Raw genomic sequence first — 21,900 nt, forward strand, 5'->3', positions numbered from 1 at the left:
TACAAAAATAACTGTTTTCTGATATTCCATTTCAGACGGTGATATCTGTAACGTACACAAGCCTTGCAAGAATGGTGCGCAATGTACAAATGTGGTCGGTGGTTACCAGTGTAAATGTCCGAGTGGTTTCAAGGGAAAGAATTGTGACGAAGGTGAGTTTTACAAGAGACACGGTCTAAACCAATTAAAATCTAAATGTCACGGACCTTGATATAAAGGTTACTGCATTCTACAGGTTTGTTTTTCTGACTTAATTAAAGGGGCCTATGTCACGCCATCTTTCTACAAAGCTAAAACTTGTCTTCGCATCAACTGAATCCCAAAAACGTTGAAAACGATGGGCCAACCTTTTAAAGCTTGCTTTTACAAAAAAAAGAGTTAAACTCCCAAAGGGTTGTCGTGTACACCACCAACATGGATGCCGTTTCATTGTGTTGGAACATCAATATGGCCGTCTTGACGTACGTTTGACGTCATGTGAAAACGCTCTATATTCCAAGTAATAAAAGAAATGGTTGTAATCGCACCACTGCCACACGAAGCTCTACATTGATTATTTATTTTTCAAATTGTTTAGATCTTGATGAATGCGCAAGTGGTCCATGTAAGAATGGTGCCAAGTGCACTAACACACCTGGAGGATACAAATGCGAGTGTGTTGGAGGATGGTTCACTGGAAAGAACTGCGATGAACGTAAGCGGAGTTGTAACCCCAACTGTTGTTCATTTATTCTCCAATCGCGGTAGCAGATTTGCGTATTCTGTTAGAATTGTTACACATACAATCATTTTCACCCTAATCCTAAATGGCGTCATGGACAGTGTAATAAACCACTCCGCGTGAAATTACCAGTAAATAGATATTATGACACGGTACTACGATAGACACAAAAGCTAGACCGTCGTTAGTACACTGTGACCTTTGTTGTGACATCTACAGATGGTTAGACATTCTGGTCTTCTTGGATAAAAACGAAAAACCGTAGACCCCGTCTCACAGGTCTTTCACTGTTTGATTCTCGTGGGACGTAAAAGAACCCACACTACTGTTCGTAAAACGTAGGGAGACGTAGACTCCAGTGGAGTGGTACAACCTTTCATGGGCTGGGTGGGTAATGAAGGGGTTGATATCAGTTGGGACGTTAGTCCTGTTTCATCCACCTGTCACCGTGTTGAATCACCGTAGCGAATTAAGAAACCTTTTTGCTGGTCATCGGCAAACTTATAGGCTTTCAATAACGCAGTTGTTAGTTTCATTACCATGAAAAGAGGAATGAAACTGATGACTGCTTTATTAAAAGTACATTTTCTGGTAATAACAAGCAAAAGGTATATTTTCCTATTTCTCGCCTGCCAGATTCACACCGATATTGTACGAAGTTTCCATAGATTTCGCCACGGTAGCGCACAATTTTCATGAATGCTACACAAATACAGTTATCTCACGTGTTTAGAAACCAGCTGTCTGCTTTCTCTTGCTTTCTTTGAATACCTAGGGTTGCACTTGCCCACCAACGACCCCTCAGAAAGTATAATGTGTGTGATCTGTAATGTGTACGTTCACAGGAGCTTCATATATCTGATGAAGGAGTTTCTTAGGAGGATGTTGACATAATTACCTGTTGATTATTCTGCAAAATACTTACGATTTTTTTTGTTGAAAACAGCTCCTACTGAATGCATAGTCAACACAAAACTAAGTGAATCGAACCGCGCTTCTGGCGTTTTGAGAAGAAGCGTCCTGCAATGCGACCAGAGGAATCTAAAAACAATTGGAAAATGGCACCAGTTTGTTGGTGACGCCGGAAACAAGATGCCAAACTCCTGTGTTCCTACCCAACGCTGTGGGACCCACGCTCCCGGATGGATGAACGGCGAGCACCCTAAGAAGGAAGACGGAGTAGTAAATAGGGAGGTATGTTTCCACTGGAGTAACAACTGCTGCCGCTGGAAAGTTACGATTAAGGTGCGGAATTGCGGTGGACATTATGTTTACAAGCTGGAAAAGCCTCCTGCATGCTATCTTCGCTTCTGCGGTGATAAAGGACACAGTAAGTTTTTCATAGATGGTCGGGATTCGGGATTCTAAAGCAAAATTGGGACGAGATTCGGGATTAAAAGTGTGCGGGAGGTAGGATGCCAAGAGTCGAGATTACGGGATTGAAGAACCCTATTGGGGACTCATTACATAGCAGAGATGCAAACAATTTTTTCCCGCCTTAGTGATAGGGTGAAATTCCGAAAAGCCTAGACACAGCGACATGAGACCGATAAATGAAGACAAACGAAACAAAGGTGGCTTGAAACTGCGATAGCGACGAAGTCAGGCGTAATTACATTATTACACAAAACGCAGATTTTTTTTAACAGGATAGGGACATACAAACAATCCCCGCCTCCTCAAGAGGGTCTCAACAGTTAGTATCTAGTATTTGCAGTGTCGCGAGGATGTTAAACTGTTTTTCTATTTTTCCCACGTTAGATGTTTGCGAGCCTAAGAACCCATGTCAAAACGGTGGAATATGTCAGCCTCAAGGTGACAGCTATTTCTGCCACTGTAAATCAGGATATCAAGGAAAGAACTGCGACAAAGGTATACTTTATACTGACGGAAGGGAGACACTTTTTAATAAATACAAGGATAATACCCTCTCTTAATTCTGTTCGATCAAATTCTTCAGGCGATTTTCTCTGCTGTTGAGAATAATTTCCGGCCTATCGGCCATCCTGGCCAAAAAGGGTTCTCACTTCAGATGATCATACAAATAGGCGTTCTCCTTTACTATTTCTTATCAAGACGAAGAAGATGTAAAGATTCTATTGCGCTGATGGAAATGGGACGTAGACACTGGTTTTGGGGTCTACCATTTATAGGTTTGTGGGAGAGGGATTGCTACAAAACCACAGCAATTAACACACTTTGCTGAGTTAGTGTCCTAGTAAGTCTGGAGAAGCCAAACGGATTACCACCCTGTCTATGGGGAGCAGCAATTTTTGTTAAAGATATTGTTAAACCTAGACCTCTCAGTTTCAAAGGGGAAGAGGAATAAATATATTTTTTCGATTTCCATGTTTTACATTCCTTAGACATAAACGAATGTGCTGTCAGTAATCCTTGTAAGAACGGTGGAACGTGCACCAACCAACCTGGAAGCTACAAATGCTCGTGCGGTGCGAAATACACTGGAAGGAACTGTGAGACAGGTAAAAGCCCTCATAAACGCTTCATTTTTATGGCTACTGGCAGTTAGAACTGGAATTTTAAGCAAAAGGCCAAGATAATAGCAAACACGATCTTCAGTGAGGATGGCGTCACAAGTTGTAAGGAACAATATAGCCCTGATATTTTAGAGAGCACAAGTTTGTTTCCACTGAAGACAAATTCTCTGAATTGTGTTAGTAATTCTGCAACAGAAGAAATAGTAAGAAGCAGCTAGTGAGGTAGGGATAGGGTGGGGTGCAGGATAACCTCGAGATTCAGTCGTACCTTGGGGATAAGTTGCACATAAACTTACAGCATTTGACGTTCATTACGACTCATCAAACTTCATTAACCGACAAAAGTCAGGAAATCAAACTGAGCCTTCCCGCACGAACGATTGATCTCTCTAGCCTCAAGGGTATTGGGAAGAAGATTAAACAGGTCATCCCAGTAATACCCATATGTAATGTTAAAGAATAATGTTCAAATTCAGTCTTGAAATATATTTCAGTAAAATCAATTCATACCTTGTAAAACTAGGACTTTCTAAAAGGTCTCAGTTGAATGGCCACACCAGAGGATGCTGTCCACATATCTAAGGGTTTCAAACCACATGTAGATTAAATAATGTATTTACAACTTACTTTTGCTATTTAGATGTTAACGAATGCAATGTCCATAAGCCCTGCAAGAATGGAGGCACATGTGTCAACACTGTAGGCGGATATACTTGTAGCTGTCCACCAAATTATAAAGGGAAGAACTGCGATGAAGGTTAGTTAGCCTTTTAAATCCTAAGAATGACCAGCATCAATTTTCTCCTTGAAAGTTTATGGTCTATGAAACAGTGGTAGAGAATCAATTACTTGATCACAAAGGGTGAATTATATTGATACTTCAAAAACTTCTCCGCACTGCAAAAGGCCGGGTTAAATGAGCTCTTTCACCATCACTTTCTGGGGTAACGTTTTAAAACTACAAAAACGTCGGCATCAAAGAAACCTTACTAGTAGCTGTCCGGTTTTTTCATAATTACTCCACTACTCTAACCATTAAACCATAAGTGCGAGTTTACCTTTGAAAGTCGCTGACTTGGCTAGAAAATTAATAGATTGCAACTTGAAAAAAGTGGATTAAATTTTACAAGTTCTTCTCTTACCTGATGGAAAATTACCAAAAAATATAATGTTCTGCTTTCTCAGCAAATCGTTTCATATGGCATCTAATAGATTAAGAGTGATAAAATCTCATTACCTTTAGATGTTGACGAATGTGCCGCCAAACCATGCAAAAATGGAGGTAAATGTGTAAACTCTGTTGGAAGTTACAAATGCAACTGCGAAGGTGGCTGGTTCACTGGGAAGCATTGTGATGAAGGTAAAAATATATTTATTAAATTATTTATGATATTCTGGGAACAAACAGCAAAAAGCATTTCAATGCAGTAGCAGTAAAGCCATGCAAAAAATACTTAACAAAACGAAGAAGTACCGGGAATGCTACATTTTAAGGGACGTTTTTCTTTACGATGTCGCCGACGATTTATAATCTTCACTGGTGGACTGAAGTTAAGCTGTATAAATTAATTGTTTGACTTGATTTGTAATTACATACGTTTAAATCAGCTTAGAATTTGTCATATGTCAGTATATGCAACATTCTAATTTTTTCGGCTCCCTTTCTTATAAATGAAAAACATAATGATTTTTTTCAAGATCCTCCGGAATGTTCAAGTTACACCCCACTTAACACTGCTGATCGCGCGTCCGGTTTTAGCGACAGAAGAACTGTTAAGTGTGACAGAAACGACTTTCCCAATATTGCAAAGTGGTATCGTTTTGAGGGTGCCGCAGGAACAAGAATGCCTACCACTCCAGTGCCTAAACAACATTGCGGAACGCACGCAACAGGATGGCTTAATGGTAAACATCCCAAAAAGGAAGAAGGAGTGGTGTCCAGAAAGGTTTGCTTCAACTGGAGCGGCAACACTTGCAGATGGTCAATATATGTTAGCGTTCGTAACTGTGGAGCATTCTACGTGTATCACCTAGGACGTACGCCAGGTTGTTCGTTTAGGTACTGTGGAAACAAGGGACATGGTGAGTTGTCTATACATGAAACTGATGCATGTGTTATGGAACAAGCTTGGGGTTACGATGGCTGGATATTGACCAAGTTCGTTTTTATACGTTTCTGGGAAACTGCCCACCTACCCCTCCCCTAAGCCAACATTAACACTTACTTGTCACTTAGGGCAAAATGTTCGCTTAGGGGAGGGGTACGTGGGCAGTTTCCCAGAAACGTGTAATGATCCTGAAATTGTGAAAAAAAAAAACACGTTGCCAATATCCAGCCATCTTGACCGTACAAGTTTCGTCAATAAAAGGTTTGTTATATGGCCAACGTGGGAAATCCCAAGCGGGTAAGATGACCCCATCTTGCCCACTCGGGAGCTACAGTGTGACATGAAAATTTTGCGGGAGTTTTATTTTGCGGATTGGCGATTTTTTGTGGTTTGCGGGAACAAATTTTTGCGGTTCGAGATGACTGAAATTTCTGGTGGGAACTAATTTTTGCGATTCTCTGCTTAAGTAGCAGAATATTTAAATAGAAGAAACCTTAATATGGTATTTTCAACTTTTATTTTACGGTATGTTGAGACAAAGTTCACTCTACTTACATATTTGATGGAGAATAATACGGTAATCACTGTAATATCTTACTGCACAAAGGGACTGAACAACAGCGAAACAAAACAAAAGCCTATCCCTACCATACACAACAAGTCCATTAAAAGCAGAGTTTTTAATTTGACTGAAGGGAGTTAATTTTTGTAGCGTTTTATTTTGCGGGTTTTTTTTTCTGCGGGACTAATTTTTGCGGATCGAGGTCAATCCGCAAAATTCGCAAAAATTAGAACCCGCAAAATTTTCATGCTACACGGTAATTAGAACACAGGATTCGCGTCATGCACTCTAACAGGTTACCAGGAGCGCCCTGATAAGGTCATATCATTAAAGGGTGTTCAGATCACTATTGGGTTACCAAAAACAAATTTCCATTGAAAAAATATGATTAGTTGTCATGTAAATCATCACACAAGAAAACAAGCAGAAGTACAGCTGTCACTAGAATGAACAATATTGATCAATGTTACAATTGTACTGATCAATATTGGTCAATGCCATCTTTTCAGATACTTGCAAGGTACGCAACCCGTGTAAAAATGGAGCAACTTGTAAGCCAGATGGTGATGACACCACTTGTCAGTGCCCTCCTAACTACCAAGGGGAAAACTGTGATCAAGGTAGGCACCGTATAAAAGTAATTCAGCTACAGTGTTTTACCAATGTAATTGCGAAACATCTCTTACGTTTTACCAATAACAAAGGAAAACACAGTGGCGAGGGTGACAACGATCTCCAGGAAAAATTAGACTGGCTTTCAACTCAACAGGAAGCAGTTTATGCTCTATTTAGGCATTTTTTCAAAGTTGTTTAATAACTTGATTTTCTGCTTTGGCTTAGATGTCAATGAATGTGCTAATAATCCTTGCAAAAATGGAGCAAAGTGTACGAACACTCGTGGGAGCTACACGTGTACATGTGACAGTAGATTCACTGGAAAGAACTGCGATCAAGGTAAGTAACCGATCAGATGGAAGCTTTTCGCCAGCTATGGTCATTTGGCGAGTATTAATTGGCTCAAAAGGCAAGTGTCTTTAATTTAGCAATTTGTAATCTGTGAAAGGTTTGAACCCAGGAGTCATTTCATAAGTAGGCTGAGTATGATCGTCCGGTGAACTTAGTCCCGAATAGGACAGTTGTTGACAGTGACTGACGTTTCGACAACCTGTGCGGTAGTCTTCTTCAGACTAAGTTCACCCGGACGATCATACTCAACCTACTAATGAAATTTGTAATCTGTTGTTCACCTTTTAAGATGTGGATGAGTGCAAAGTTCGTAACCCATGCAAGAATGGAGCCTCTTGTGTCAACTCCGTTGGTGGATACAGCTGCAAGTGCCCTGCAAATTACAAGGGGAAACACTGCGATGAAGGTAAGAAAAATAGGAATAATTTTCCTGTTTGAGTGGTTGGCTATTACGAATGCTTGGTTATGACACTGACATACTACGGGTCAATTGCTTTGCTTCTTTCATAGATGTGAACGAGTGTGCAGTTAAGAATCCTTGCAAAAACGGTGCCAAGTGTGAGAACACTCGAGGTGGTTATAAGTGCAACTGTGTGGGAAAATGGTTTACGGGAAAACACTGCGACCAAGGTTTGTTTTCATAACGTCAGGTAGTGCAGAATTCAGATTGAAGTGGATTGGTACGACAACAAGGGAAAGGGATGTCTTCAGTAATTCAAACATAATAAGATAGTTCAGGCTATGAAGTCAGATCTTGGGATGTAGCAGTGACAACAATTTCCGGTCAAACATTGAATTAAAACTTATTATCTTACCTTTGTACAGACCCAAGTGAATGCTCGAATTACAAAAAGCTTAACGATGCTGACCGTGCCTCGGGTTTACAAAGAGGAAATGTACTCAAATGTGATCGCAACGACCTCGACGTCAGTTGGTACCGCTTTATGGATGCTGCAGGAACCAGAATGCCTACTTCACCAGTGCCGAAAAATCATTGCGGTACCCACGCAACAGGCTGGCTTAATGGTCAACATCCTAGCAAGGACGAAGGAGCGGTCTCCAGGAAGGTCTGCTTTCACTGGAGCAGCAGAATTTGCAATTGGCAAGTTAATGTCAAGGTCCGTAACTGCGGAGCATACTTTGTGTATTACCTGCCAAAAACACCCGGCTGCTGGTTCCGCTACTGTGGAAACAAGGGACATAGTAAGATGAAAACAGTCTTTTTGTTCCCTTATCAATGCTTGCACCTGATGTCATGTTTAGACATTATCTCGCCCATTTTTACAACGTTCACATGGCTTAAAATGTCATATTTTTTAAACTTAACAGATGCCTGTAAGTTTAGCAATCCCTGCAAGAATGGAGCGACGTGCTCACCAAATGGCGACAGTCTGACTTGTCAATGTACGGCCAACTTCCAAGGGGAGCATTGTGACAAAGGTATTATAGTTGGGTAGCGGCCTCTAGATATATACCCTGCGCAGCTGGCAGGATTAGCGCGTGAATACTGTTGTATTTCGGCGGCGGAGCCGCGAGAAGATTACTTGGAAGTCAACTCGCGGCTCCGCCGCCAAGAAAGTACCGCGCGCATACGGCAATCCAGCCAGCCACGCAGGCATCTGGACATGGTGTTGTTGATCGGTCGGTAAGGTTAGACCCAAACTGTCCGTTCTCTTTTCAAGACTTTTCTTTGAAGTAAGCAAACGTTCGGCCAAATAACTGTCACGGGGGGAAATTCCACGGGAGGAGAACTACTGGAAAATTCAAGCGAGACTTTTCGACATGCTTCTGAAACTTTTTACCCTACTTTAGACCAAAGTATATATGTAAAGCGTATTACTGATAGGGATTGGAGGATCAACGTCAGGCATCCCTCCAATTCATCAAAGCTCTCGCTCTTAAGTTACCGACATTAAGGCAAAAACACTCAAAGTCTGTTCAGGTTCTAATGTTTGAATTTTCTTTTTGGTGACATGCTTAATTTTTCGATTCAGTCAATATTAGGCATTCGTACCCACTCCCCCACACGTTAAGAAAATGGACATTGTTTCAGCAGGGGTATATATTACTCCCAGTTCAGTTTAATAGATGACATATCGTCAATTCTATGGTAATTATAAATGTCAAGTGATTAACAAACAAGGTAAACTGTTTTAAAGCGAAAAATCTACAGAGGTGGGTTAATTCTCTGATGTTCGTATTTTTCATTCATTGTTTTACGCGTAGACGTTAATGAATGTGCCAAAAACCCCTGTAAGAATGGGGCAACATGCACCAACACCCACGGAAGCTACAGGTGTACATGTGACCCTGGATTTACTGGAAAGAACTGTGATCAAGGTTAGTCGCTTGAATAAATTAAAACGGTTTAGAATTATTGATAACTGACCCCACAAGTTGAAGATCCCATTGTAGAATAAGTAATCTGTGGGTATCTGGTTATCAGAATCTGTGGTCATACCTTTTGTGTGGTGGGGTGATACGTTGTCGTATTTTTTCTGCCCTCTACTTCTCGACTTAAGTGAATAAGCTGGCTGACTGTTCTCTGTGAAAGGTTTGAAACCAGGAGTCTTTTTATAAGTAGGTTGAGTATCATCGTCCGGGTGAACGTAGTCCTGAATAGCACTGTTGTTGACAGTGACCGACGTTTCGACAACCTGTGCGGTAGTCATCTTCAGAGCCAAAGTGAGTTGTATCACGTCAGTTGATGGTATAAAACTCTGGTTATTGACCTGATTGGTCAATTAAGTCGCGGTGTTATTGATCATCTGTGCAGTTAAGCCGTGATGTTCTCTGTTGCATTGTCTGAGTGACTGCTGTACATGTCTTAATTAGGTTGTCTAAGTCCTTAAAGCCAATTGTATACACCAAGAAAGCCACTTGAAGATTTGTACTTAATTCGAGTTTTGCTTCAGCTTGCGAGATCAGAGGTCCTTTTCGGCTTTAGTTACACACTCCGAAATAGGCGTCTGTCCTCGCAGGATGGTTTTTACTTTCACTCATAAAGCAAAAAATAATTTAAAAACATAATTGCTATCGCTGAGGACGCATTCCAGCCATAATGTCCAGTTTAATTCACAAGATAAATTAGACCACGTCGGCAAATAATAAGGCTTCAATTCCATAACGGCCTGTCGTCACATCTGAAGTATTGACTGCCATGTAGTACACTTCCTCCTATTTTATCTAATGATATTTAAGTGCCAAGGCTTAATTTTACATCTCACGTTTCCCGTAGATGTGAATGAATGTACGGCTTACAGACCATGCAAAAACGGAGGAACCTGCACCAACTCTGTTGGCAGTTACAGCTGCAGATGTCCTGCAAATTACAAGGGAAGGAATTGTGACGAAGGTTGGTAAAGCTGCTTCTAAATCTGTCGCCGGAGAAAGGAATTCTAATAGCATAGATAGTATAAAACATACGCCGAAGATCAATAATGAAGTAAGAGATCGTTGCAATAATTTGGCATGCGTAAGAGTTACAATTTCACAGTTCCCTTATTGCACGTTAGAGGAGCTATGAACAAACGTTTGCTTTGAGTTATTGATGATTTAAAATGTTTTTCTACCACTCAAAATTGTGTTTCATTTGACATCAAGATCCCTCGAGGTCGGTGCACGTCACAGTGTTTGGATATCGGATAAAACACTCTTCCTTGGGTATTATACATAACGTTAAAACAACGATTAAATTTACCTCTCTTTCCTTTCAGATGTGGATGAATGTGCAGCCTTAAATCCTTGTAAAAATGGCGGCCGTTGCCAAAACACTAGAGGAGGGTATAGCTGCTCATGTCCTCAAAGATTCGCAGGCAAAAATTGTGACCAAAGTATGTTCAGAATAGATTGCACAAAACCAATTTTTGTCAACCGCTTTGTGTCTGTGTTAATTGGTACCTTCCTTTTTTCGTGCCATGGTTTTAGATTCACCATTTTGACATTGCCCCAGCCTGAGAAAACAGCCGACACATGGCGACGCCACCACGGGTTTCCCCGCGAAACGACATCTGAGGAACAGGCGCAGAAATCCCATGCTGATGACGTGTTATCAAGCAGATCTGGGTAGTGCTTTTGAAGGGTTGAAGTGAGTTTCCCTCGCAGCACGACCTCTCAGAAGCACTACCAAAATCTGGGAAGTGACAGGTCATCGCTATAGAATTTCTGCGCTCGCTCCTCAGACGTAATTTCGCGGGAAAACCGATGATGGCGCCGCGAAATATTGGTTGTTTTCTGAGGCTAACATTTCCTTTTATACACCTTGTTTAACGCCCCCCCCCCCAAATAAAAAGCATTAGCGTTTTCTTCAATTTCAATAATTATGCAATACTTTTAGGGGTAGGGGGTGAGCAAGGTGTATTTTGGGCAATTTAAAAAAGGTGAATTAAGGGATAAAAAATTGGTAGAACTTTCCATAACAAGCCGTCAATCATTGTCCCGGCCGCCCCTTTCTGAATTTTCTGGATCTGCCTCTGAAAGAGCATCCGAAAGTGATTTTAGTTATTTAGAGCTTAGTGGAGTTAATTCGTGACGTGGCTTATCTAAATATTATCGGGTAAAACAATTACCGTTGCGAAGGAATCAAATCAGAAAACAAGTAATGGCCAATTTTTACAACTTTTACTGTTGGAAACGAAGACGGAGTTGACCTTGTTTAGACACGACCCTTCCTGCTCTATTGTGTAAATAAGGTTATTGTTACGCTAACTAGTCTTTGCTAAGCATAATTTCCATAAGAAAAGGGAGGAGATTTGTATCAAAGCAAGGTCAACCTCAGCCTCACGTTCACTCAGAGGCTAGAATACTAAGCCTACAACTGTAAAATGGCCTATCTCGGTTTCGAAGAAAAGATACGGGAAAAAAACGTAAATTAAAACCAAAAAACACCCCTATCAGGAGTGCCTCTACATATGATTTTGTTTCTAACCTTAATCCATGCTCTTTTAAATTTCAGTCATCATTCCATCTGAATGCAAAAATTACGTTGTAATCAGTGAAAAAGAACGCTCAAAGACCTACAGTGGAGGACCATTGACCTGTGACCAGAGGAATCTTAAAACAGTTGGGAGGTGGCACCGTTTCATGGGAGCAGCCGGAACTGCAATGCCTACGGCCTGTGTACCGACACATCGTTGCGGTACGCATGCACCAGGCTGGCTCCAGGGAGGGCATCCCACTGAAGAGCAGGGTGCTGTTACAAAAAAAGTTTGCTTCCACTGGAGTGGAAATTGCTGCAAATGGAGTGTTAATATCAGAGTCAGAGACTGCGGAGAATTCTACGTATATAACTTCCCCAAGACTCCAGTTTGTTACCTTAAGTATTGCGCCGAGCAAAAAGGTATAACAGAAAGTCATGTTTTGAAATCCTCTGACCTTGCTTTTGTTTTTAACGATTAAGTCGCCAACATTTAACTTACTTGTGTACTTGAACACTCGCCTGGTGTCAACTGCTGTGTCAAAAAAACTCCAAAAACACCATTTCTTCTTTGCCTTTGGATATTACAGTAGTCAATTTCAATATTTTGATTCCGATAAAGCAATCGATTCACGAGTGCTAAAAAACATTCCTAAATAGTAAGCGGAACATAATGGATATACATAATTAGTTACGAAGAACAGTCACTTACCTCCGGCTTCTGCTTTGAGCTTGACTCTGTCCTTTTGCTTTCTTAAGCTCCAGGGATGCCTTCGTCCTGTAAGCGTCCTTTGGACATTGGTGTGATTATGGATCGCTCTGGTTCGGTTGGTTCCAAAAACTTTGATCAGGCGAAGGATTTTGTCATATCACTGGTGCACAAATTGCAAATCTCTTCCCATGGTACCCGCATCGGTATCATCCCGTACCACTCTAGTGCGCAGGTTTCAGTGAGGTTTTCTGACGTCCAGCATCAGACGCCAGATGCCATGACCAAGCTGATACAGGCTATCAAGTACACCTCGGGAAACACACGCACTGATATTGCTATTGAACTGGCCAATAGTCAGCTGTTCAGCAGTGCAGGTGGAATGCGCAGTGACAAGCCGAATGTGCTTATTGTCATGACGGATGGAAAGACGAATCATGGAAGTAAAGCTTACAAAATAGTGCTAGAGCCATTGAAGGTGAGGTATCGAGAAACTCATGCGGTGTTGTCAGAAGGTTTACTTGTTTTACACTGTACACTAATACTTAACCTATCACAAGAAGAAAAGCAAATGGCTTTCCAGTAAGTAAGGTCATCTAGAAAGTTTGTCTCCATTTCCAGCAGCTACTTATAAATGAATATTCTTTCTAGTTTTTGACCAAATGAAAGGTACCTATAAAGTAATTAACAACTTAATCTCTGTAGGCATGGGTCGCCATGTCTACTACTGAAAAAGATATTTCTGGTCCTTTTTGTATCATGCACAAATCGTAGTTGAGAAATATTCAGAATCTATCTAGACTTACAAATCCGTTGAAACAGGAAAAGCACAGGCCTCAGTATACTCCAAATTCATATCTGAAGTAGCTAGACCAAGGAAACGTAATGAACATGGCCACTCCTTTCCTAGAAAAAGAACGTGAGGATGATAGCAGTTGGCATCGGATCAGGAATTGACGACGACGAATTGGAAGAGATCGCTGATGGTAAACGTGAAAATGCGATTCACGTGGATGCGTTTAATCAACTTCTGAGTAACGAGAACAACATACTGTATGCCTCTTGTCAACCAGGTAACTTTCAAGTAATTTACACACCTTGTGGAGACACTTTGCTTCTCCTTCTGATTTGACTCTTTTTTTTAGTTCACATTTGTAAACTGAGGACGGTAAACTGATTCGTAAGCTGACGTTTCTAGCGTTAGCCCTTGTTCAGAGAGAATCTGTCTCTTGATGTCTCACTCTCTCATCTACCGAGAACCACAGTTCCTTAAAGGAGTATCCACTTTACCATCCAAATGGCTCGTTGGACCAACATTCAGGGTCCGGTTCCCGAAAGGTTGATTAGGGCTAATCCAGGATTAAAATTTTGCTCCACATTTGTATTTACGTTCCTATGCATTTCTTAGAGAAACATTTTGTGTTATCATTTCTTTTTTTCAAAGTAAAGGCACAACAGTATTTTGTAAGCTTGAGGTACACGTTCTTAGACAAGGAATACCGTGCTTAATATTTGGCTTAATCCTAGGTTAAACTTGACCATGTTTCGAGGAACCGGGCCCAGGGTCTTAAGTAACTGAGGAAAAAGTGCTTCTTCTGTTTCACATTTGCTCATGGTTAGACCTTCTAGTTTCCTTGCATAAAAAAGGGAAACCGTAAACGCCGTCTGAGACTGACTCGGTGGGACCATAAAGAAGAACCAGGCCCCAATTGTTCAAACGTTAGATAATGCTCTCCACCGGATAAATCCCTATCCAGCAAATAAGCAACAGGGAAACATCCACTGAATAGCGTTACCCACTGAATACTGATTTATTCAGTGCATAGCACTATCCATCTATTGGACAACTAGAGCCAGGGACGTAACAAACTGACTACCTGGAAGTGCCTGCCTATAGTGCACCATCTATAGTTAATTTATAGGTGGAGCTCTTGACATAGGCATAACCTCCTGGTCCTCCTTCAGGAGGACCTTCAGTATGTGAGTATATTTATGTCACTCATGCGAGTATGCTTGTCACTCAGACGCTGCTGCCCCACCGTGTCAACACGCAATGGACGTTGGTATCATCATGGATCGATCAGGATCTGTCGGTAGCAAAGACTTTTTAAAGTCGAAGAATTTTGTTAGCGCCCTTGCCAGAAAGTTCCAAATCTCTTCTCGCGGCACCCGCGTAGGTATCATTGCATATCACTCAAGCTCGCATCTGGTAGTTAAATTCGCTCAAGAGGACAAGCAAAACCCATCTGCCATGAAAGATGTCATCGACAGGTACCATTATTTTCAGGGGCATCCAACGACTGTTTTCTGTAAAATATCGGTTCGGAGAAGCAAATATTGCCTAACATTTTCTATTACTCGAGGATGACTAAAAATTTATACGTGACTGTTCCATTCATGTACAATTTTCGAAGCTTACCTCATAAATTCCCTACGATTTTCTGAAGTTTAATTTTTCACATTTCGCTCCCCAGGTTTGGCTATTTTTCGTAGTAAAAAGAAAACCTACAATTTTCGAATTCAAAAATGAGATGGAGGGAGGAATTAGGAAAATTCTCACTTCCGCAAAGCGTTCAATTGCACCTAAAATTTTCTGGAAAGTAATACTGAAGCCCTAATAATTTCGAAAAGACCTAAGTTGCCCTAGGATGACAGAGCAGATACAAATTTCATAGCCCCACTGATAATGCATTTCTAGAGATCTAAAAGTACTCTGGATGGACTAAAAAGTGTCTACAATATATTTATCAGGAAACCTTCGTTGGGTGCCCCTGTATTTTCCCCTGATCTTGCAGGTTTCTCTCAGGAAAAGAAAACTTAGGTATATTACCGAATGACTACAGAAAGGCCCTAGCTTCTTTACCTCAGGTTTAAGTTTATTTGCCAGAAGATTTGTCACTTGCCTTAGTTTGGATGCATTTGAGTGAGTTCTTAATCATACCCATGAAAAGTTGTTCTTAGTACATCCGAAGTTTCAAGATCCGAGGCCGTGCAAAGAGGCTCACCAAATTTCGGGCACATAATTGTCCTAAACAGCAAGAAACATGAAAAGAAAAATACCCGTTAAAAGCGAACCACTTGTTAAACAAAAAAAACTCTGGAATTCAATCCTGGACACGGTTAAGTGAATTCTCCACCTCGGCAAACAATGTATGATGTCCATGCTGACTCACTGCATGCTCAGTAAGAAATACCTCACTCTCGGAAACACTTCATTCATTCTTGGAGGGTTTAACCCGACAAACACTTGGTTTCAAACGCCTATAAAAAGTTAGGATTGAGGAACCAGTCAGAAGTGATGCCTGCGGCTGCATGTCATCTTCATCAAAATTACCTGCTGGTGAATGAGTGGATGCTATAGGTGCCATTCTCTTTGAATAAGTAATACAATGCAGTGACTAATATCGGATTTGTCTCCTGAACAGAATTGCTTACACCGGCGGCGGAACTCGAACTGACATTGCCCTTCAGATGGCCAACTCTGGACTCTTTAGCTCCGCGGGAGGAGACCGTGCTGATAAACCAAACGTGCTCGTGGTCATCACAGACGGAAAAACAAACAGTGGCAGCAAGCCCTACAGCAGTGTCCTGGCACCGCTTACTGTAAGTGGCGGGTCAATTATGACTTATTTATAGGGAGCTTAAGCAACCACGACGACAACGATGACAACGCCAAAAAAATTTGGTTTCAAGAGCAAAACAACAGCTCTGCACGAGCATCATCATTTTTAATACATTTCTTTGACGTCCACTGCACGACTACGACGTGGAACCTCCTAATTCGACGTCCAGTGGAGGGCGTAAGCATACGACGACGGATTTTCCAGGCTATTTTTGAAACTAGAAAAAGTCCTTAACAATTCAAATCCAGGAAAAATCACCTACATTTGACAAATTGTTAGGGACTAAACAGATGCGAGAAAGTTTAAAAGGACACAAATTCATTTTTTATAGCGACGTTTTCACTGCCGTCATCGTCGCTGTTGCTTCAAGCTCCCTAAAAGCACACACCAATCAAGATCAAGCAATGCTGAAGATTTAGCACTTTTCAAAAACGTTTAAACCTGCAGAGGGACGTGCCAGTATGTACGGGACGAATTTAATGTAATTTATGAACAATATTTGTAATATTTTAAACATTTCTTGTAAAGCGTCATTGAGCATCGCTGGAAATGGCGCTATAAACGTAAAGTATCATTCTTATCATTGTTATTATTATTATTATTATTATTATTATTATTATTATTTTTATCATTAGTATCACTATTATTTCGGTTAAATCCTTCCTAAGGCCCCGTGCAAACGGAAGCAACAGAGAAGGCCAACAACTTCCAACATTGTTGGATGTTACATGTTGCGTCCGTTTGCACACCCTGTTGCATGTTGTTGCGTGTTGTTGGGAGTTGTTGCGCAAAGTTTGAAACCGGTCAAACTTTTAGCTGCGTGAAAACGGACGCAACAACTCCCAACATTGTTGTCCAACAATGTTGGGAGTTGTTACGTCCGTTTGCACGCAGCTTAAGACAGACAAATACTTGATACGTTGTGTGTTTACTGAAAAATGCTCAGGGACGTACGTGTAATGACCAACGACGATCACCAGTAAACACAGAACAACTACAGCAAACCTTATTCACACATATTAATCTTGCACTTAACAACTCGCCGGACCAACAACTCCTTATTGTTGTTCATCAGTCCATGGCTACGTAATCGTTCTGATAATAATAGGCCGAGATGACCGCCAGTCACTATAGGTACGCACCGTTAACCGTTTAAGCCCCAATATCCACATACAAATTCTCCAAACTGATCTCTATATATTTCCTTGAAGAATGAGTTAAGAGAATTTGACAAAAGATCAAAGCATTTTCTCTTAGGTGATCATTTTATTAATTCTCATAACCTAATCTCTTGACAATGTATGGATATCATTGGGAGAAAATTGATGTTGGTCACTATTGGGACTTAAAGGGTTAACTAGTGAGTAATTAGTGAAATTTCTTGTGTTCATTGATTTCTTTTAGAGCAAAAAGGTAAAAATGATTGCAGTTGGAGTTGGCAGTGGTATCGACTATAGCGAGTTGCGGGAGATTGCTAATGGTAACACTGCAAACGTAATGCACGTTGACAAGTTCGAGGACCTCTTTGTAAGACTGAACTCCGTTCTCCAAGCATCGTGTCAAAGTTAAGGGCAGGTAAGGTAGTAAGTAGGTCTCAATGGGATGATAGCATTGACAATAAACGGTTACTATCTTGGCTTTAATTCACAACGTCTCAAAGTTCATTTTAGTTGTTTGTAACGTCTGATATAATGCTTGACAAACATATTTGTTGACACGAAACGGTGATTTTTTCACATTTACAGGTAATTTCTCAAGTTCCATGGTGAATAGGGACGCGTAATTTGCAATATTAATAAAATGAACCAGGCAGCTGTGACCCCCCAGGGGGTTCTCCTGGGAATTCTTGGTGGGGGTGTGCCGCCTGGTTCTCCAAATCCTGACTCTATTTCAGATAAAAAAATGTCATATTTTTTTTACACCCGTTTTCAGACCTTGGCCCGGTTTCTCGAAACATGGTGAAGTTTAATCCAGGATTAAGCCAAATTTCAAGCACGGTTTTCTCGTCTAAGAACATGCAACTCGAGGTTACAAAAAATGTTGAGCCTTTACTCGAGGTACAGTAATGATAACAAAAAATGTTCCCCCAAGCAATGCATAGGATTGTAAAATACAAAAACGGAAACAATTTTAATCCTGGATTAACGCCAATCAGCCTTTCAGGAACCCTGGCCTGGCCTAACTCTGGCCTCCAAAATCCCTCCTGGCCTTGAAGAAATTTTGTCATCATTACTTAGATTAGAACAGCAACAAAAAAGATATCTTTTCGATTTTGCGTATTTCTCTTTTCTTTCTCTCTCATTTGGAATTGAAAGAATAGATCCGTTCATACAATGCCGTAGTTCCCTAGAAAACCGTACCCGATTCCAGACCAAAGTGAGGAAAGTCTATACCCGTTTTCAGACCAAAACGGCACAAAAACCCTACCATTTGGGGCGGCACATACCCATATGGCTTATATAGGGGAGTACCCTTCAATTGGATACCCTACTGCGCCGATCTTGTTCAGTCAACATTCAAGCGTTCATAGCCGTATCTTTAGAGGAACAAGCTCTTCAACTTTAGTTTTCAACAACCCGGACTCTCATGAATCTCCTTTGAGAGGATGTCGATGTCACAACTGACATATAATTCTTCTTCTCTTTTTTTTTTTTTTACGTAGATCGCCATGTTTACAAGCGGAAAGTATGCTCTGACGTAACAGAGAAATCAACAGTAATTGAGATGAATTATTTGTTTTGCTCACAGTATAATAAAGCTTTCCATAAGGAACAAAGACGTTTGTGTTAATGCTTTTCGCACCACCCTAAGTAAAAGTGCCTCACTTTTGAATAGCCCTGCGCGCGCAGCCTTCAAGTATTTACCGCTCACTGTTTACTAACTGGCCTATTCACTTGGTTACCTTTATAAAAGTCAGTTTTTGCTTCTTCAGTTTATTGTGATTCTTTGTCTCTAACAGTTGCTTTTTTTAATGTCTTATCCCTTTTAAATAGCTATTATTGTGCTTAAAATTGAGCAAGTGGGGTGGGGTGAGGAGGAAAGCCATCTTGACTGGATAAGCTTGGTCAAGATTAATCTCGAACCCAGATCTCTTTTTGACGAAGCCGAAGGCGAGATCTGGTCAAGTGAGAAAATTCAATTTTTTTGATTGGCTAGATTGTGAGCGAACGAAAGTGTTGTCTCCTGTCAACGCTATGGCGTGTGCACAAAAGGTCATTCTTTGCAAAGTTTTCAGTTCTGTTCAAATAAATATTTTCACTGAAGAAGTAGTTTTCCGTCTCAATATAAATTGTAAAACCATTTTTATCTTATCTTTAAAGACGTTTGAAAAGGATTTTAAAAAATATCGCGTAGAAGTTGACGCGTACGACTTTGAGGCTTTAGCGAACAGGAGCCAAGGTTAAGCGTTGAATTTGATGTTACAAGCACAACACCAACAAATTAGTTGGTTTATACTTAAGATGTACGTATAACCACGTTTCTTTAGAAAAAACTTCACCGCTCTATCAAATTTGTCGTTTAACAAGTCGAAAAATGGCCGCGATTTTGAGGATTTATTTCCAGCATGCACTCTTTCCTCGCCTGTCACATTCCTGACAGGCAATCACGTGTACAAATCGGATTTGACAAGATCTCGCCTTCGGCTTCATCAACAAGAGATCTGGGTACGTGATAAGGTCAAGATAAATGTTGTGGTTCAATTTTATCCTTGCTTTTTTATTTGTTTTGATTTGGGTATGGTGATGTATGATAATGAGTTTGAAACCAAAAAAAAAAAAACTTTAAAGCAAGGATAAAATTGAACCACAGAATATACACAGACCAACGAAGCATTGCAACTTGAACCAAACAGAAAACAGAAATGTCCGGGTTGAAATTCAATTCCGATTTTGCTAATTGGTTCACCCCGAATTAATTGCCAATATTTAAAATAAATATCATCCTGTCTTTCCTCGATCGTCAAGCTTTATTAAATTTTTATTTTAGATATTGTGTTAATTGGGCAATAAATCCTGATTAAGTCTTTGGAATTGAGGGTGAGGTGTAAATAAATGCTTGTTTTAGTTATCCAAAATTTCAATCTTTAAAAATGTTTTAAAAATGGAAAAAAACCTGTTGGAGAAGGTATACAAAAGTTGACACCAATCTATGAAGAAAGATACATGGATATTATTTCAAGACCATCAATACATTTTGGAAATATAATTCTCAAACTCATTAATAATTCATTAAGAAAATACAAAGGAAATTAATGTTTAATGAGTGTTTGGAAATCGGATGAAACACTGCTTAGTATTTGCATCCTTAATTTCTCCTTCAAAAATGATTTTGTTTGAGAAGAAATATCAAACATTCGACACAGTGTTTCATCACCAGATGAAACACCTCGAAGTTCGTCAAAAATACTCCGCTGCGCGTCGTATTTTCAACTCTCTTCTCGGTGTTTCATCTGGTGATGAAACACTGCATCTCATGTTTGATGTATTACGAGAACTTTTCATAAAATCCAAAAAAAGATAAGAGAACTTTTTACATAAACATGAAAAAAAAGGTGTAAAGGAAGGCCACAAGGTTTCAATGTTTCATATTTAACTCAAGTGCGACTTGCAATTTAATAAATCTTAGTATTTTTTTGTGTGCTAATTATCGCCAAAAACTTCTGTCTGCTTGGCAAAGGCTTTCAAGTCAAATAAACTCTTTTTAGACAAAGTTGTATCATCCACGAGAAAAAAAAAATGGATAAAATAAGAAATCATGAATAAAAAATGAATGCGGAAATGCAAGCAATTATCCAAAGAGAAAGTGACACTGATGGATGTCAGACCGGTCTTTGAACAATTCAACGAAAAAGAGCGCTTTATTGGCTTATTCTTGGTGAGACATTTTGATGACCATAATCTTTTCTCGTAAGTTTCTGCTAATATTTAGCCTCGGCCAAAAATTAATTCTAATCCTAGTTTCTAGGTCAAAGAAAAGTGGCAAAAAATTGATCCAACGAAACATAGCAATTGTTCGCGGTCTCAATGCAAGAGCTCTTTTCATTTTGAGCAAAAAGTTACATTTCAGACACGTGATTTTCGTTTGGCACCCTGGTGTATCAAAACAAACCTGGCTTTAAAAAAATCTTGTTAGTTGTTTTGACAGTTCGTATATCCTTTTTACACAAGTGTTCGCGACACTGAGATTTCGCGAATTTAATAAATAGTTGTCAAAATGTTTGGATATAAATCCACTTTTTCATCAAGCCAATATTGGAAGGAACTACAGTTGTACGAAATTCAAGTATCTGCTTAGAAAAACGCATAGTTACGAGCGAAGGTATTTCCAAGAAAAGCAATTGACCAGTCCAAACTATGGGTAGCCTTATTTCTGTTTACAACCTTTTTATTTTCGGAGTGAGCAAAGAGTGTTAATGTAAATGCGAGAAACTGTAGCTTTTTCCTAACTGAACGAATTCATTTCGCCCATTCTGGCTGGAGCTTAATATGCCTTAGAAACTAAGAATGATTGTTTTTTATTTTATTTATTTTCAATAATAGCTAAACTACAACACAAACTAAAAGTTAAAAGAAGGTAAAGTTCGACTACCTAAAAAGCGAATGATTGTTACCATATCTCCGGCTGTTAAGTGGACCACTTGCCTAGTGAAAAGAGATTAGACGTTTCAATAAGTTTTCTGTCGATCTATGGATGTTGTATATCACCACCTGCTCATATTTGCACAACCTACGCCGACACAACGAAAAAATTATTAACTGTGGTCAGAAGACTTTCCAATGTCAAAAACCCGTTCTTGA

At 40.1% G+C, this 21,900-nt stretch overlaps 1 protein-coding gene across 2 annotated transcripts in view; it reads left to right on the forward strand.

Annotated features, from left to right (window-relative positions):
• LOC140940977 (uncharacterized) overlaps positions 1-18,878 on the forward strand; it is a 28,675-nt gene extending 9,797 nt beyond the window's left edge. Inside the window, exons 13-36 of one of the 2 annotated variants that reach the window (XM_073389936.1) lie at positions 36-152; positions 578-694; positions 1,668-2,051; positions 2,483-2,593; positions 3,088-3,204; positions 3,860-3,976; positions 4,463-4,579; positions 4,918-5,301; positions 6,399-6,509; positions 6,730-6,843; positions 7,145-7,261; positions 7,366-7,485; positions 7,681-8,058; positions 8,185-8,295; positions 9,082-9,195; positions 10,094-10,210; positions 10,572-10,688; positions 11,810-12,193; positions 12,530-12,957; positions 13,390-13,552; positions 14,504-14,750; positions 15,905-16,082; positions 17,507-17,685; positions 18,765-18,878. In XM_073389936.1, the coding sequence (XP_073246037.1) occupies positions 36-152; positions 578-694; positions 1,668-2,051; positions 2,483-2,593; positions 3,088-3,204; positions 3,860-3,976; positions 4,463-4,579; positions 4,918-5,301; positions 6,399-6,509; positions 6,730-6,843; positions 7,145-7,261; positions 7,366-7,485; positions 7,681-8,058; positions 8,185-8,295; positions 9,082-9,195; positions 10,094-10,210; positions 10,572-10,688; positions 11,810-12,193; positions 12,530-12,957; positions 13,390-13,552; positions 14,504-14,750; positions 15,905-16,082; positions 17,507-17,671 (4,328 nt within the window). In that variant the 3' untranslated portion in view covers positions 17,672-17,685; positions 18,765-18,878. The remainder of the gene's footprint in view (positions 1-35; positions 153-577; positions 695-1,667; positions 2,052-2,482; positions 2,594-3,087; positions 3,205-3,859; positions 3,977-4,462; positions 4,580-4,917; positions 5,302-6,398; positions 6,510-6,729; positions 6,844-7,144; positions 7,262-7,365; positions 7,486-7,680; positions 8,059-8,184; positions 8,296-9,081; positions 9,196-10,093; positions 10,211-10,571; positions 10,689-11,809; positions 12,194-12,529; positions 12,958-13,389; positions 13,553-14,503; positions 14,751-15,904; positions 16,083-17,506; positions 17,686-18,764) is intronic. The other variant, XM_073389935.1, reaches the window with a different exon arrangement.
• The last annotated feature ends 3,022 nt before the right edge of the window (positions 18,879-21,900 follow it).

Source organism: Porites lutea, chromosome 6 (genome assembly GCF_958299795.1).
Source record: "Porites lutea chromosome 6, jaPorLute2.1, whole genome shotgun sequence".
NCBI classification, from domain to species: Eukaryota; Metazoa; Cnidaria; class Anthozoa; order Scleractinia; family Poritidae; genus Porites; species Porites lutea.